A 14,774-nucleotide genomic window follows, 5' to 3' on the forward strand; every position below is an offset into this window, starting at 1 on the left:
GGGGCTGGTGTGGATCCCCATACTGAAGGAGAAACAGAGGCGCAAGCAGTACTGCCAGGGGGCTTGAACAGAAGCGACTCCATAGCGGGGAAAGTGGAAGCACTATTTTTGTCAGTGATGATGCAACTGTTTCCTTTGAATCATCCAATGGAGTCACAAAACTGGTGTGGTTCTTGCTGATAACCGCCTGCATACATTGTACTTTGACCACTGCAGGTTGTTGTGAGTCAATGAGGATTGCACTTGGACGAACACTGGCAAAAGACTGCTCCTGGTTTGGAGGATCTCCACTGTCACCATGTCAACATCTGTACAGGTAGATCCAGTCATGGAGAGGAGTTACGGAGGAGTCGGCCGCTGCAAGTGCTCGTTCTGGTTCGCAGTGGCCCACGACATAGTCGGTGTCTTCATCATGATGGTGGGGGTGTTCGGAGGGCTGGTTATCCACGATTTGTTTATCTACGCGGGGGCTATCATCATCTTCCTCAGCTTGATCTGGTGGGTGTTCTGGTACTCCGGGAACATCGACGTGCCGCCCGAGGAGCTGGAGGACGACGTGGGCATGATCAAACTGAAGAACAGCGGACTCAGCCAGGTGGTGAGGCGCGTGTCCGACCGCCTCTCCAGCAGGATCAGGAACTCTTTCAGAAAGAACGACAGGTACACCAGAGAAGACCCCACAGGCAACAGCAGACCTTCAAACACCGGCACAGAGGTGTCGCTCTCCACTATCTACGACACCACCTTCGCCTCCTCCTCATCTAAAGAAGTTGTGAGAGAGACATTGTCAGTATGAACTAACCCATCACAGACTGTAAATGACACAGAGACACACCGAACTCAAATCTTTATATTTGTTTCCTTTTCTTGTCAGTTTATTCTGTCGAAAGGGAATTTGTGTTTGCTCTGCTATCATGCACTTGTAATGATTAGACAACACTGAAGTCTAGAAAACCTCCACATGTTCTTATCTAGCTGATAAGATGTAAACTTTGCACACTATAACAGAATTGCAAATGGCTCTGATTGTGAAACCACTATCCACTATCACTATTTTTGTCATGTTATCATAAGTCATGTTTGGTTGATTCACAGATATTGCAGAGTAGGGATGTGGTGACTGTAAATAGAAAAATAAAGGGTATGATAAGGGACTTATTAAGTCAAGTCAAGTCAATTTTATTTTGTATAGCCCAAAATCACAAATTTGCCTCAGGGGGCTTTACAATCTGTATAGGATACGACACAGTCTGTCCTTTACAGTACGACCCTCTTATCGGATAAGGAAAAACTTAACCAAAAAAAAAAACTTAACAGGGAAAAAAAATGGAAGAAACCTCAGGAAGAGCAACAGAGGAGGGATCCCCCTTCCAGGATGGACAGACGTGCAATAGATGTTGTGTGTACAGAGTAACAGCATAATGAAAATACAACATAGACAATCCATATGACAAAAGATAATACGTATAATGTGAACATATGTGAGAAGGTGGATCCAGGAGGATGTCAAGCAGCTTCCTGGCGTCGGCAAACAGATAGAGCCCGAGCAACACGACCTCATCTCCACGCCAGATGGGTAAAGCCCGAGCAACACAACCTCCTCTCCACGCCAGATAGATAGAGCCCGAGCAACACAACCTCCTCTCCACGCCAGATAGATAGAGCCAGAGCAACACAACCTCCTCTCCACGCCAGGTAGATAGAGCCCGAGCAACACAACCTCCTCTCCATGCCAGATAGATAGAGCCAGAGCAACACAACTTCCTCTCCACGCCAGATAGATAGAGCCAGAGCAACACGACCTCTTCTCCACGCCAGATAGATAGAGCCACAGAAACACTTATTATGATGAGGCTGACCCTTATTTGGCCTCAAATGGTTAAGGTTTGGAAAGGTCGTTGGACAGCGAGTCTTGCGAGATTTTTTGCATGTTTTCTTCAAGTTTCCGCAATTTGCGAGTTACCTGACACAACCCTGCCGGCTCACTGTCGCCATGTTGAGAGCCATTGAGAGGCAATCCCATATTTAGCACCTTTAAGTAATGTTGCTATGCTTCTGTATCTTAAAGAATTACACAGGAGGCGTTTGGGACCATGACAACACTACCTCCCTAAGAAATATTTGACTACCCACCAAAAAAAGCTGTAAAATATTGAATTATTTAAGTTTTTCCCACATTTAGCTGTCCGGAGTATAATTCTGGTGGAAAAATAACAAATGCCTTTATGTACTAAATATAATGAAGTCTCAAACAAATCTTGCTGTCTAACAACACATCGCTGCTAAAAAGATTTTTTTTTGTATCAAAGGTCCACAACAGCAACAGTTCACGGCAGACCCTTTGATGTTCTGCTTGACTGTTTGGTATAGCACATTTTGAATCTCTATATCTTATTGAAAAATGTGTTGAACATAACTCTTAAAATTTACTATTTTCTACTAAATAAAAAGCTTTTAATCATTCATTGTTGTTAATATGGTACATTTAATGTTATTCCATTACAAATTTGCTGAATAATAGTGCTCCTGTGTCGTCTGCTCCCAACTTCTCTCTCCCCTTTAAACTTGAAGTTGATGTTAGTGCTTCCGGAGCCTGTTGCAGGACGGAGACGTAGATGTGTGCCACCTGGTGTGTTACTTATCGTCAAAGTTCAAACGCCACCAGTTGAACTACTCCACCATCGAGAAGGAGACCCCATAGCCATGCTTCTCACCCTGCAGAGAGGTGTATGTCGGCTCCAGTTCATCTCCTGTGATGGTGTATATACTGACCACAATCCTCTTCTCTTCCTGGCACAGATGCACAACCATAACCAGCGGTTGATGACTTGAATTGGATTAAGAAATCCCTCTTTATTTTTGCTTACATCTAGGTTTCCTTGATTCTTTTTCCCCGGTTTAATTAGAATTTTATTGTTACTCCCCTCATCCCCTGGCCCAATTTGGGAATGTAACAGAAGGTATATTTGCAATATTTCATCCATTCCAACTGCTTTTCCTACACTATAAATCCATGTTAATATACATAAATGACCGATAATTCTCCTGATTCTCCTGATGATTCTGCACCAAAGCTTTTTTTGTATGGGATACAATGTTAGACTCATTTCAGCCACAAGAGGTCAGGAGTGCACAAGTCTGAAGTCTAGAGCATAGGCCAGTAAGGAGTAGTGCACAGGTCTGTCTCTCAACAGGAAGCATACTGTATATTTTCTTTGGATGGGATGTTGCCAAAGGGTTCAGGTTAGGAAAGGCTACACCCTCCTAAACTCCTTTCTTTCTGTTACTGAGTCTTCACAGCGAGCACTTGTACTACTGCTGGTAGTAGCAGTGCCAGTAATAGTGGGAGTAATATTGAAAGCAGAAGCAAAAGTATAAAACATTTTTTTAACAAAATAAAATTCTACAATATAATATAATAATAATATAAAGTACTATAATATAATATAATCTGTAGAGGCCCTTCAAAACAAATGCAGGCAGTATTAATGTGATGATATAAAATATCCAAATGGGAATGCTGGCTTTTGGCTAAACCTATAAATATAAATTAGCTGACATTATGTATTATTTTAGTGCTTTAGAACTATAAATCCGATAATAAAATAATAAGTCTGGGGTTAAACTAATACAGATTCGATTTTTTACAAAATAATTTATTTTTATGGTGCATCATGGTCATATTGCCCCAATCAACTAATTTAAGTTTACGGAGTTCTTTTGGCCAGAAAAAGTAAATTCAGGTTTGTGAAAGAAGGAAAAGTCTTGAGGAGGGTCTTTCAGAAATTGTCAGAAGCTATAAGCCAGTGTTAGATGGCTTGTGGAATTACTGTCTTTTCATATTATAACAATATATTCTGAACTACAGGAAGCTAATATTTGGATGGAACACTTTCAGAAGGTTAAAGTTAGGGCGGGTTTATTTTATTTTGATAAATGTGGGATCTGTGAAGGTAAATCAATCTCAAAACATTATTTAATTTTTTTTATTTTTAAAAGGTGGCTTTTCTTTTTGGAGTAATTTAGTTTTTATAAAACTAGTCTTTTTGTAAAACTAAATTATCTATCTATCTATCTATCTATATCTATCTATCTATCTATCTATCTATCTATCTATCTATCTATATCTATCTATCTATCTATCTATCTATCTATCTATCTATCTATCTATCTATCTATCTATCTATCTATCTATCTATCTATCTATCTATCCTGTTTCCTTTGCACTGGACACTGCAAGGAGTTCCATTGAAGGAGCAATAAACAAGAAAAACTTAAAAACATATTTTTTTCCCCTTTTTCAAATAAAAAGAGGCTAAGATGTGTTAATGTTGCGTCACCTTGCATAAATTCCAGGAAATACATAGTCATTTAAAGGTCCCATATTATAAAAAAGTGCGATTTTCATGTTTTTTTATTATAAAGCAGGCTTAAGTCCTATATAAATACTGTGAAAGTATCAAAACACTCAATCCACAGGGAAATACACACAGCCCGTATTCAGAAACTCTGCATTTGAAACGAGCTGTCAGGATTTCTGCCCATTCGTGATGTCACAAATATACAATATTTAGACCCTTGACACAATTTTAAACGTAAACATTCTAAATGTGTCTCAGTTTATTCCTGTTGCAGTGTGAATGTCACCAGCTGACAGGAAGTACACATGGACCCAAGCTGTTGCCTAGCAACGCAATTCTGTTGCAATTCCGTCAAAATGCACTAAAACGGAGCGTTTCAGACAGAGGGTAAATACAGGCATATTCAGGCTGACAGTATGAGGAGAATGCTTTTGTGACACTTCTTCTAGGAGTGAATATACAGCATGCTGCAATACTAAAATACAGCAAGTGTCCATCTTCTGTCAGTACAATTTCATGTTAGAGCCAGAGGACCATGGTGTACTGTATTCAAGGGGTGGACAAAATAACAAAAAACACCTTACAATACAGTGAAATATTCCAAAAGTAGATCGCAAAGTTTCGAGGAAATGTTTGATTTTTGCAGCTGGTGTATAAATTACAAAAACTGCAGAATGATGAGGTTAAAAAAATTATGCTACTTTGTATTTCTTGCACGGCTATTTTATTGTATTATGAATGAAGTCTATATTAAAAGTACTTATTATGCTTTTGTGCTTTTACCCTTTCCTTTAGTGTGTTAAAGTCCACACCAAAGGGAGTTACTCTCCCCCACAGAAACACTGCTCCTGAACTGCCTGAAACACCTTGCTCGAAGTCCCACCTTTTCTTCCGTTAACGAGGTGATGTCACTATGTAACACATTTGCATAATACCTGCCTTGCAGGAGCTCAAAAAGAGCGTTTCAGACAGAGGGTGAATAGAGGAGCTGAGGCACAGCTGGTATGAGAAAAATAAAGTGTTTTTTGAACATTAAAGCATGTAAACATGTTCTAGTAGAAACACAAAATACAAGTATGAACCTGAAAATGAGCATAATATGGGACCTTTAAGGGTTAATTATTATATATATATTTTTTAAATCACATTTCTGCATTTAAAAGCTTACTTTTGTAGTTCTACAACCGTTTTACAAAAAAACTACAACTCCCAGTAGGGCTCTCCTGTCATATGACAGCTGTGTGTTGTGTCATGTGACCTTGATACTGCTCAGTCAGTCTGTTTCTGTTTTCTCTCGCTGCCACCAGGACCTCTAACCTAAAACACTTCACTCCTCTCACTAAACAGACCACCACGCTGCAGACGAGAGCTTTCACGGCTCCTAAACTACACTCCGGCGTGTGCTCAGCACAGTTTATGTGCTCATTAGGCTTCGTCCAACTCCTCCATGTCTTCCTGTGGTAGACTCACATCCCCGGCGGCTCCCCGGCAGGCCTCCCTGTTCACCGCCTGAGCATCAGTCCTCACGCCGCGGTTGGGTGTGTCCAGCTCGGCCAACAGAGGCAGCATGTTGCCGGTGCGACGCTAGTAGCTCTCTTATGATATAAAGCTGTCATATCGGTGGTGAACTGTTCTAGCTTGGATGTCAGTGCTACCGGAGTGTGGCTGTCAGAATGAACGGTGAGTTTTGTTGTGTCATTGTCTCAAAAGCTTCTCATGCAAGAGGACATTCAGTTAACTTGTTAGTACCCTCTAACCCTCTACCCTATACTCTGTGTTCACACAGTGAGTTTGGGATTTCTGCTGACTTATTAATTTAAAAGTTACTTCCCCAATGTTAACACACAGCAAAACGGCCTTCCTGGTCTGTCAAACCAGGGTGATAATAGAGGAAAGTGAAAACAAAAGCAATTCAACACTATACAAATGCACTCTGTAGGCTGTAAAGTTGAAACTGCTCTTTGTGTGAATGTGTCCCATGCATGACTGACTGCACCACCACAGAATACTGTTCAGGGTCACTGTGCACACCTGGAAAACACTTTTGTTTTCAAGTTAACATGAGAAGCAGTTACTATTGAGGCTAGAAGTAGCATTGAGGTTAGAGAAGTGTGGTTAAAGGTCCCGTATTATAGAAATGTGAGATTTTCATGTTTTTTTTATTATAAAGCAGGCTTAAGTCCTTTATAATACTATGAAAGTATCGAAACACTCAATCCATAGGGAAATACACACAGCCCGTATTCAGAAACTCTGCATTTGAAACAAGCTGTCAGGATTTCTGCCCATTTGTGATGTCACGAATATACAATATTTAGACCCTTTACACAAATTTAAACGCTAACATTCCAAAATGTGACCCAGTTTATTCCTGGTTGCAGTGTATGTGAATGGCATCAGCTGACAGGAAGTACACATGGACCCAAGCTGTTGCTTAGCAATGCAATTCTGTTGCAATTCCGTCAAAATGCGCCTAAACGGAGCGTTTCAGACAGAGGGTGAATACAGGCATATTCAGGCTGACAGTATGAGAAAAAAAAAGTTTTTTTTTAACATTACAGCATGTTAACATGTTCTAGTAGAAACATAAAATACAAGTATGAACCTGAAATGGAGCATAATATGGGACCTTTAAGACAAGTTTATGGGAGTTTGTATTGGACTTTATTAGTTGTAATCCACAGAAGACATTCCACAAATGTGTACCATGATTTCCAAATATTTCACTATCCACAAACATGTATTTGTGTTGTGTAAAGTCACATCCACACAAAATACAGGGCGATTTGCAAATACGCATAACTTACTCTGTAAATACGTATTTTAAGGTTTACATGTAAAGTGATATCTACGCATTTATGCATCTATTTCTACACGTGGAATGATATTTGCGCATTTGCAGATGATCGCTTCCTGTGGATTTATGGGCCACATGACATTTATAACTTACCTCCTGTTTGTTTACAGAATTTTGTCCGATTGGTACCGCAGCAGATCTGTAGATAATAGTTGTAATCCACAGAAGACATTTCACAAATATGTACCATGATCTGCAAATATTTCACGACCGACAAACGTCTTTTTGTGTTTGTGTTGTGTAAAGTCACATCCACAAAAATACAGGGCGATTTGCAAATACACATAACTTACTCTGTAAATACGTTATTTAATTCCATACAATTTGCAAGTCTGAATCTCATGGAAACATGTGGGTGGAGGGACTGTCCCCAGCTTCCATCCCTCTTCAACTGTCGAGGTGCCCTTTTAGCAAAGCAGCGTGGCCCAGAGCTGGTCCAGTGGTTTGGCAGCTTGTAGAAGGTTGAGGTAGAACTGGCAAAACACCTGGTAAATATTTATAACAATATACAAAGATGTCAATTTCAATCACAGAAATGCTGGAACAATAACAATTCCACACATTGTGTCACTGCAATTACGAATATTATCTTTTTCAATCGTTTGTTTAGTCAATAAAATGTCAGAAAAGGGTGAAAAATATCCATCGCTGTTTCCTCAGAGGCTAAAGTGATGCCTTCAAGTTTTGTTTTATCTGACCCACAGTTCAACACCCAATTTATGATAATATAAAACAGAGAAAAGCAGCACATCTTCACATTGGAGAAGCTGGAACCAGAGAATGGGCTTTTGCTTAAAAAATTGACACAAAATTATGAAAATTGTTTCAGATAAATGTTCTGTACGTCGTTCAATCAAATAATGTTTCAGCTGTAATTGTAACTGTGTAACAAACTCATTGTAGAAGGGTACTATACAACTATTGTAACAATTGGTGCCCTCAAGGAATGCTAATTTTGAAAATTGTTCTTAACCGTTAACCAACCCTCTTTAAGCGATTATTAACCGTTACCCGACAAGATTTGTGTAGTGTCGGACACTTTCCCAGTAAAAGTCTCCACCGCACATTTAGTTTAGTTTAGCAGGTTGTCAGCTGCGTGTCTGTCCGGCATAACGACACTCTGTCTGCGCGGATTAACGATAGCGATTGTCCGACAAACAGTGTGTGTGTTTGTGCTACGTTAGCATCTGTAGCTTTGCTGGTAGCTTTGTGCTCACCATAGTCACACACATACGGTCTGTCAGCGCGGCGTAACTTCAGCGGGTTTCCGACAGACCGTGTGTGTGTGTTGTCGGTGGCGTTATAGCTGTGAACGTAGGTGTAGCAGACAGTGTGTGTACAGTTTATTTGTCGGTGAATAAATGCTACTAGGCTACAACTCCTCCGCTCAAGAGAGGCTATAGACGAGAGCCGACTTCCTGTATCTGTAACGCCGGCTCAGACGAGTGACGAGTTTTTCTCAGCTTTTTAATTAATTATTAACATTTCTTTTAACCGTTTTAACCGATAGTGTTAATCGGTTAAAATGCTTAATGTCGGTTAACGGTTAAACAGTTAATAACTGACATCCCTAGTGCCTTCAAAGGGGGTTGGGTTTACCGTGTTCACAAGAAGAGTCCTTATGAACGCCCCCCTCATGTCGTATTCACGATCTCGTAAATGGAAAGTTTCTGAAAGCTTCAAGTTCATGAGTTGTGACGCGTTTGTTGACGTTGTCAGAAATGGCGGAGGCCATGGACGTTCATTTTTCAATGCATAATAAGTTCATATATTGTGATTTTAGTCGTTTATTGTTTTTCTTGGTAATTTTATAATATCTCTGAGGAAAATGTTGATATTTCAAACTGCCTCATCTTTTTGCTCTGTCTTTATGCCTTTGCATTTACTGCATTATGTTACCCACTTGCTAGCTTGCTAAATTGTTAGCCTGTGTGGCTTCTAGACGCCAACAGTAACGTTATTATTGCTGTTACTTAGCAGCGGTGTTCTTCACGACTTAACCACTTGAACGCCACGAGTATCGTGTACACGACTTCCCATGTTGTAAACACAAACTCACAAGATTTATTTGAAGGCACCAAAAATAGTCACCCTAGAAACAATGAGATTAAATCAAAACAGTAACTGAAATAGTTTAAAAGCACGCAGAGCAATAACAATAAGTGAATATTAAAGGTACCCTATGGAGCCGTGGAGATATTGCTCCATAGCGCTACTAGGTGGCCTTTAACTTTAAAGGTCTTATTGATAACATTTTTATGTAGACAAATACATATTTTTAAAAATAATACATCCACATAGCTTATAGAAAGGTGCTCTGGGTCATCAGTTAGTGTTGAAAAAAACGGAAAATGGCTGAGATTGACGGTAAGTGCCTGGCAACGACTTGTTGTGAAGTAAAGGCAATGGAACAGGGAGGGAAAAATGCGACATCTAGTGGCTGGATGTTATCAATGTTATCAATAGCACCTTTAATTCTCACTATGAACTCGCTGTTGAATGTTGCAGACAAAGTTCTTGTAGTAGTGATTTTGTTTTATCTCATTCTATGTGTTTGTTTGTTGGGTTGTAATACAGTTGAGGGGTTTTGCATGCTGTAGTAATTCATAAAAAGGATTCCTCCATTGTAAACAAACTGTTTTATACTGACTTTTTCTTCAGCAGTTCATTTCCTCTTCTCATGCATAATTAATACAGGAAGAGGCAGTGACTGGGTAATTGATTTTCTTAATCCATCATCAAACTGAATTAGGGTCATTTCCTTTGTTTTGTCTGTTCGTCTGCAGGCACTCAGCAGAGTGATACCAAGAGACAGCACCTCCTGGAGAGGCTGCTGGATGCTGTCAAACAGGTGAGTCACCTGTTATCTGTGTATGTGCCGGGAGACGACATGGTACCAAACTTTATTCCAAAATCTGCTCGGTTGTGTGTGTGAAATCACCTCGCCTTAAAAGTATGTAGTGTTGGGAATAATGCCTTTCACTGGAACAAGGAAATGATTTAACATTGGTTTGTGGTGTCGGAAAATACCGTTTAGTTCCTTTATCTACTGTGTACCAAAAACACACTGGAGGAGGTAATACTGAGCATGTTTTACAACTTTTACAAGTTGATCTTTGATCTTTGATTTGATTAAGGCTTCAGTAGGCAGACATTTTTGTGTGAAGTCTGCATTGACACCAAAACCGGAATTGAATACTATATTCAATTCCGGTTTTTGACAGGAAATGAAAATCACAACTGAGATCAATGCTGAAAGAGTAAAAAAGGATACAAGGAAGAGCCATATAGTTTCCTAATAGAAGCTCCTCATGATGTGTCAATGCAGACTTCACTCCAAACTTACCAGCTACTGGTCATCAGCAAAAGACTTCTACTAGATCTGTGGCGATTTAGGCCTCTTGAAATCTCAGAAATGTGCTCACTGTGTGCTCGAGCAAAGATTGAATCTAGCAGGCAAACACTAAAGAAAGAAGTATCTCATAGGCAGCTATTATCATTCCCTTCATATCGTTTCAGTGCCAAATCCGCTTTGGAGGAAGAAAGGAGATTGCCACAGACTCAGACAGCAGGTAAGAGAAGCTGCCTGTTGCAGAGAAATTCTTTTCGTTATACATCTGTGTTTATTTAGCACCCAAGAGGCTGTTTGGTTAGCGTTTTTATTCTCCAGTATCTTACAGCTCGAGGATTGATTTCTTTGCTACAATGAACTAAATAACCGTATTTTTTTGGTTTGAGAGCGTTACAATAATTTCCATCGTATCTGAGCAATAAGAACGTTTTTATGACGAAAAGGAAAAATGTGTATGAAAAATGATGTACCGACTTTGTTCCATCAGAGCTTAATACCATTGGAGAGAAATATTTTATCAAAAGTTCATATCCTGTGCTGCTCAGATCTAATTTTGAGGTTATAGCTACAGTTTTTATTCAACATAAATTACCATTTTCTGCCGTGTTGATAAAGTATCTCTTAGTGGATTCAAAAAACTTGGCTGTGGACTGTTTGTAACTTAGAGGTGGTCTTTCATCTTTTCATCTGAAACTATAAATAATGGGACTTCTAGCGGGGTTTAAAGTGCAGCTACAAATTCAAGTGGCATAAAAAACAAGGGTGTCAAAGGGTGCACATGGTCCAGTGACTTGTCTTTGTCTCTGCAGGGTGATCTGCCTGTGTGCCCAGTTTGAAGCGGTGCTGCAGCACGGCCTGAGGAAGAGCCGAGGTCTGGCCCTCACCGCCGCTGCTCTAAAGCAGGCTGCGGGCTTCAGCACCAAGACTGAAGCAGGTACGATTCTTAACTGGCTGCACGGTCTGTTAAACCCGGGTCTAAAGTTGAAAATCGAGGTCCCAACTTAACTTTAACCTCCAGCCTTTACCTTGGAAAAAAAGCAGCGCTGCAGAATGAAAACCTTTGCAACAGGGTAGCTTGGCTTGTTATTTTTGAAGTCATGGAGGGTGAGAGGACGTTGGTCAGTGGGAAGCTCCGAGCTGCAGGATGACCACATACACACTCGCACAACCCGCCTGTGAGAGCAGATGGTTAGACTACAGATAGGCAACAGTTCAAAATGGCTTCCCTTTTTCCCACTCTCTTTGTTGTGCTCAACCTGTCTGTCTTTAAACCTTTGTCTCTCTGTCTCAGTTTGTGGTGGGCAGCACACCTGCTGTGGCTTTGCACTCCTAAAAAGCACATGCTGTCGTTATAAATGCATAAACCCAACAGACGTTTGTTACAAATTCCAGTCAAGATCCCAAAGATGCCAAACAGCCGATGGCATGCTGAAGTACGGGGAGATGAAATGTACAAAAATGCAGAAGACATCTGGGATATTTACAGTTGATGTTATGGGGCAGCCATAAAAAAAACAACTTGGTCTGAATATTTCAGTCAATTTAATATGATGTCTATGTAGTTAAAGTGTTGGAAAGTGCAGATAGATAATATACAGTATGTGATACGGCCATACATTCTGGAAAACACCCTCTTTTTCCTCCTTCTTTTGTCTTATTTTCAGGATTCTCCTCCTTTACCTTTCACTGCACCCTGAAGAAGAAAGCTGCATTTTCCTTTATTACAGCCACCCTTTTATTTGACATTTTAGTTGAGATGTTTTGCAAGAAAGGAGCTTCCAACTGTCTTTATCCTACTGAAGAAGTCTCATGTTGTTTTTACTTGTTTGCTGCTGAGATTTGTGCTTTATGGCAGTGGTTCACAACCATTTTTTGTTAAGATACTCAAGCACCCCTTCATTGATGCCACCCATCATGATAAGATTTTTAACATTTTTCAACAATTTCAACCATTTATCCATTACTTTTATTTAGCTAATCATTTCAACCATTTATCCATCTCTTTTAGCAAACTATTTCAACCATTTATCCATTACTGTTATCTAACTATTTCAACCATTTATCCACTGCCTTTAGCAAACTATTTTCAACCATATTATTTCCAGATGGAGTATGGACGGAAATGCATGACTTCTGTAATGGATTACCGTCATAACCATTAGCATATCTGAGGTTTTCTTGTATTTCACAGTCAATTAGAAGAAAGGATTGTGGCTGAACTCGTGGATTTTGAGCTCCCTAATGAAGCCCATCCCTCTGACAAAGCCATAAATAGCAGCCTTAATTTTCCACAAATGAGATAGAACTGATTCTCTCCTTCTTTGTCTCTTTTCCTCTTCCTTCGTCTCTCCTCAGAGTTGACTTTCTGGTTCTATGTCAAGGAGCATCTGAACCGCCACGAGCTCCAGCGTTTCTACTCCCTACGTCACATCTCCTCCGAGCTGGGCCGGGGTCGTGCCTGGCTGCGCTGTGCCCTCAACGAGCACTCGCTGGAGCGCTACCTGCACACACTGCTGGCTGACCGCCCACGCCTGGGGTTAGTACAGTGTCTGTGTGTCTGTGTGTCTGTGTGTGTGTGTGTGTGGTTTATGTATGATTTCTTTTTTTTTAATATTAGAGGGTTAGGGTTAAGTTATACTGACACTTCCGAATCCATTCATCTCCACAGTTCCGCTCTGTACTGCTGGTATTTCCTCAGGTGTGCAGGGCTTTCCTCTCTTTGTCTTGATTAGATATGTTACTTGACCTTCCTTTTCTGTTTTTTTAGAACTTACTATGAAGACTGGGCTTTTATTCTCGATGAAGAGAGAACAAGTATGCTTCCCACCATGGCTGCAGGTGAGGCTGTGTTTTAATGTTGCAGGCAATTGCAGGTACTAATACTAATATTCAATAGCATAATATGGTATCTTTTGTATGCTAAAATGTTTTCAGTTAGCATGATAACGTGTTGCAGTTAGTATATTAACATGTTAGTATGCTAAAGATAGCAGTAAAGCACAGCTAAAATGTCCTTTTGAGTCACAACCTTTCCTCTGGTGCTACCCTCAGGCCAGGCTATATTTTTTTGCCCCATTAGTGGTAAGGATCTAAAAACAGCAAAATTGTGTCCTCATGTTTTATCTATTGAAATATTGTATCATCTGGTGTGTAATGAGCTTTACAGCCTCGCTTTCAATCTCATTGAATTTTAAATATGCTTCACACAAACGGAGCTTCTGTAAAAACAGTGACTTTGCACTTTACGTGTTTAGCATGACTGGATGTGGTGGGAATTGAAGTCCTGACCCTATTACTGTTAATGGATGTGCTCTTCCTGTTGAACTATTGATGAGTGCAACTCAGATGAGCACAAACTATCAAATATTAAGAATATAAACCACTGATCTTATGCCAGAGCTTTTTCCTCTCTGTTCATACACAGGCAGATAGCCTGAGTTCGTCTCAGGTTGCCCACTCTATCTGTGTGTGCCCAGAAAAGCTTACAAAGCACTTTGCAGAAGTTCAAAAGCTTTATTTGATTTAACTAGACGAATCTGTAATGAATTTCATTCGGCCTCTCTCTTTCTGCTATGCTGTTCAGGTTTGAACTCCATCTTGTTCGCCATCAACATCGACAACACTGACCTGAACGGAGGGGTGACGCGAGCAGGGGGCTCCTCGGTGACCCACCTCCTCAAGGAGTCCACGCAGGGCATCGGCAGCCTGTGGAAAGAGTCGACCCAGGGGGTCAGCAGCCTGCTGCGAGAGATCAGCACCGCCACGGCTGTGGTGCCCGGCTTCACCCCCAGAGTGGACGGGGCCTCAGATCCGCTACCTGTCCTGCCACGCAGCAGCTCTGCTGGTAGGAAACAGCAATATTTAAAGAGGACTTATTATGCATATTTTGGGTTTCTATTAGAACATGTTTACATGCTTTCATTAAAAAAAAAACCACTTTATTTTTCTCATACCAGCTGTGCTACAGCACCTCTTTTCACCCTCTGTCTGAACTGCTCTGTTTGAGCTCCTGCAAGGCAGGTATTATGCAAATGTGTTACATTGTGACATCACCACGTTAACGGAAGAAAAGGTGGGACTTCAAGTTTAACACACTAAAGGAAAGGGTAAAAGCACAAAAGCATAATAAGTCATTTTTAATATAGACTTCATTCATAATACAATACAATAGCCGTGCAAGAAATACAAAGTAGCATCATTTTTT

General features: G+C 40.4%; 3 protein-coding genes across 4 annotated transcripts in view; 2 read left to right on the forward strand and 1 right to left on the reverse strand.

Annotated features, from left to right (window-relative positions):
* Positions 1-14,774, reverse strand: part of phf5a (PHD finger protein 5A) — a 373,616-nt gene that overhangs the window by 299,811 nt on the left and 59,031 nt on the right. The window lies entirely within an intron of this gene.
* LOC141758869 (transmembrane protein 238-like) lies at positions 91-2,463 on the forward strand. The gene has a single exon (XM_074620636.1). The coding sequence runs from the start codon at positions 299-301 to the stop codon at positions 794-796; it is 498 nt and encodes a 165-aa protein (XP_074476737.1). The 5' UTR covers positions 91-298; the 3' UTR covers positions 797-2,463.
* The window catches only part of snx29 (sorting nexin 29), a 175,471-nt gene continuing 166,307 nt past the window's right edge, over positions 5,611-14,774 (forward strand). For both annotated transcript variants that reach the window (XR_012591971.1, XM_074620629.1), the window contains exons 1-7: positions 5,611-6,041; positions 10,005-10,069; positions 10,738-10,790; positions 11,380-11,504; positions 12,926-13,106; positions 13,338-13,408; positions 14,154-14,414. Coding sequence is in view for 1 of the 2 variants with exons in the window: in XM_074620629.1 (XP_074476730.1) it covers positions 6,035-6,041; positions 10,005-10,069; positions 10,738-10,790; positions 11,380-11,504; positions 12,926-13,106; positions 13,338-13,408; positions 14,154-14,414 (763 nt within the window). In the remaining variant the exon portion in view is untranslated. The remainder of the gene's footprint in view (positions 6,042-10,004; positions 10,070-10,737; positions 10,791-11,379; positions 11,505-12,925; positions 13,107-13,337; positions 13,409-14,153; positions 14,415-14,774) is intronic.

Source organism: Sebastes fasciatus, chromosome 20 (assembly GCF_043250625.1).
Source record: "Sebastes fasciatus isolate fSebFas1 chromosome 20, fSebFas1.pri, whole genome shotgun sequence".
Lineage (NCBI taxonomy): Eukaryota > Metazoa > Chordata > Actinopteri > Perciformes > Sebastidae > Sebastes > Sebastes fasciatus.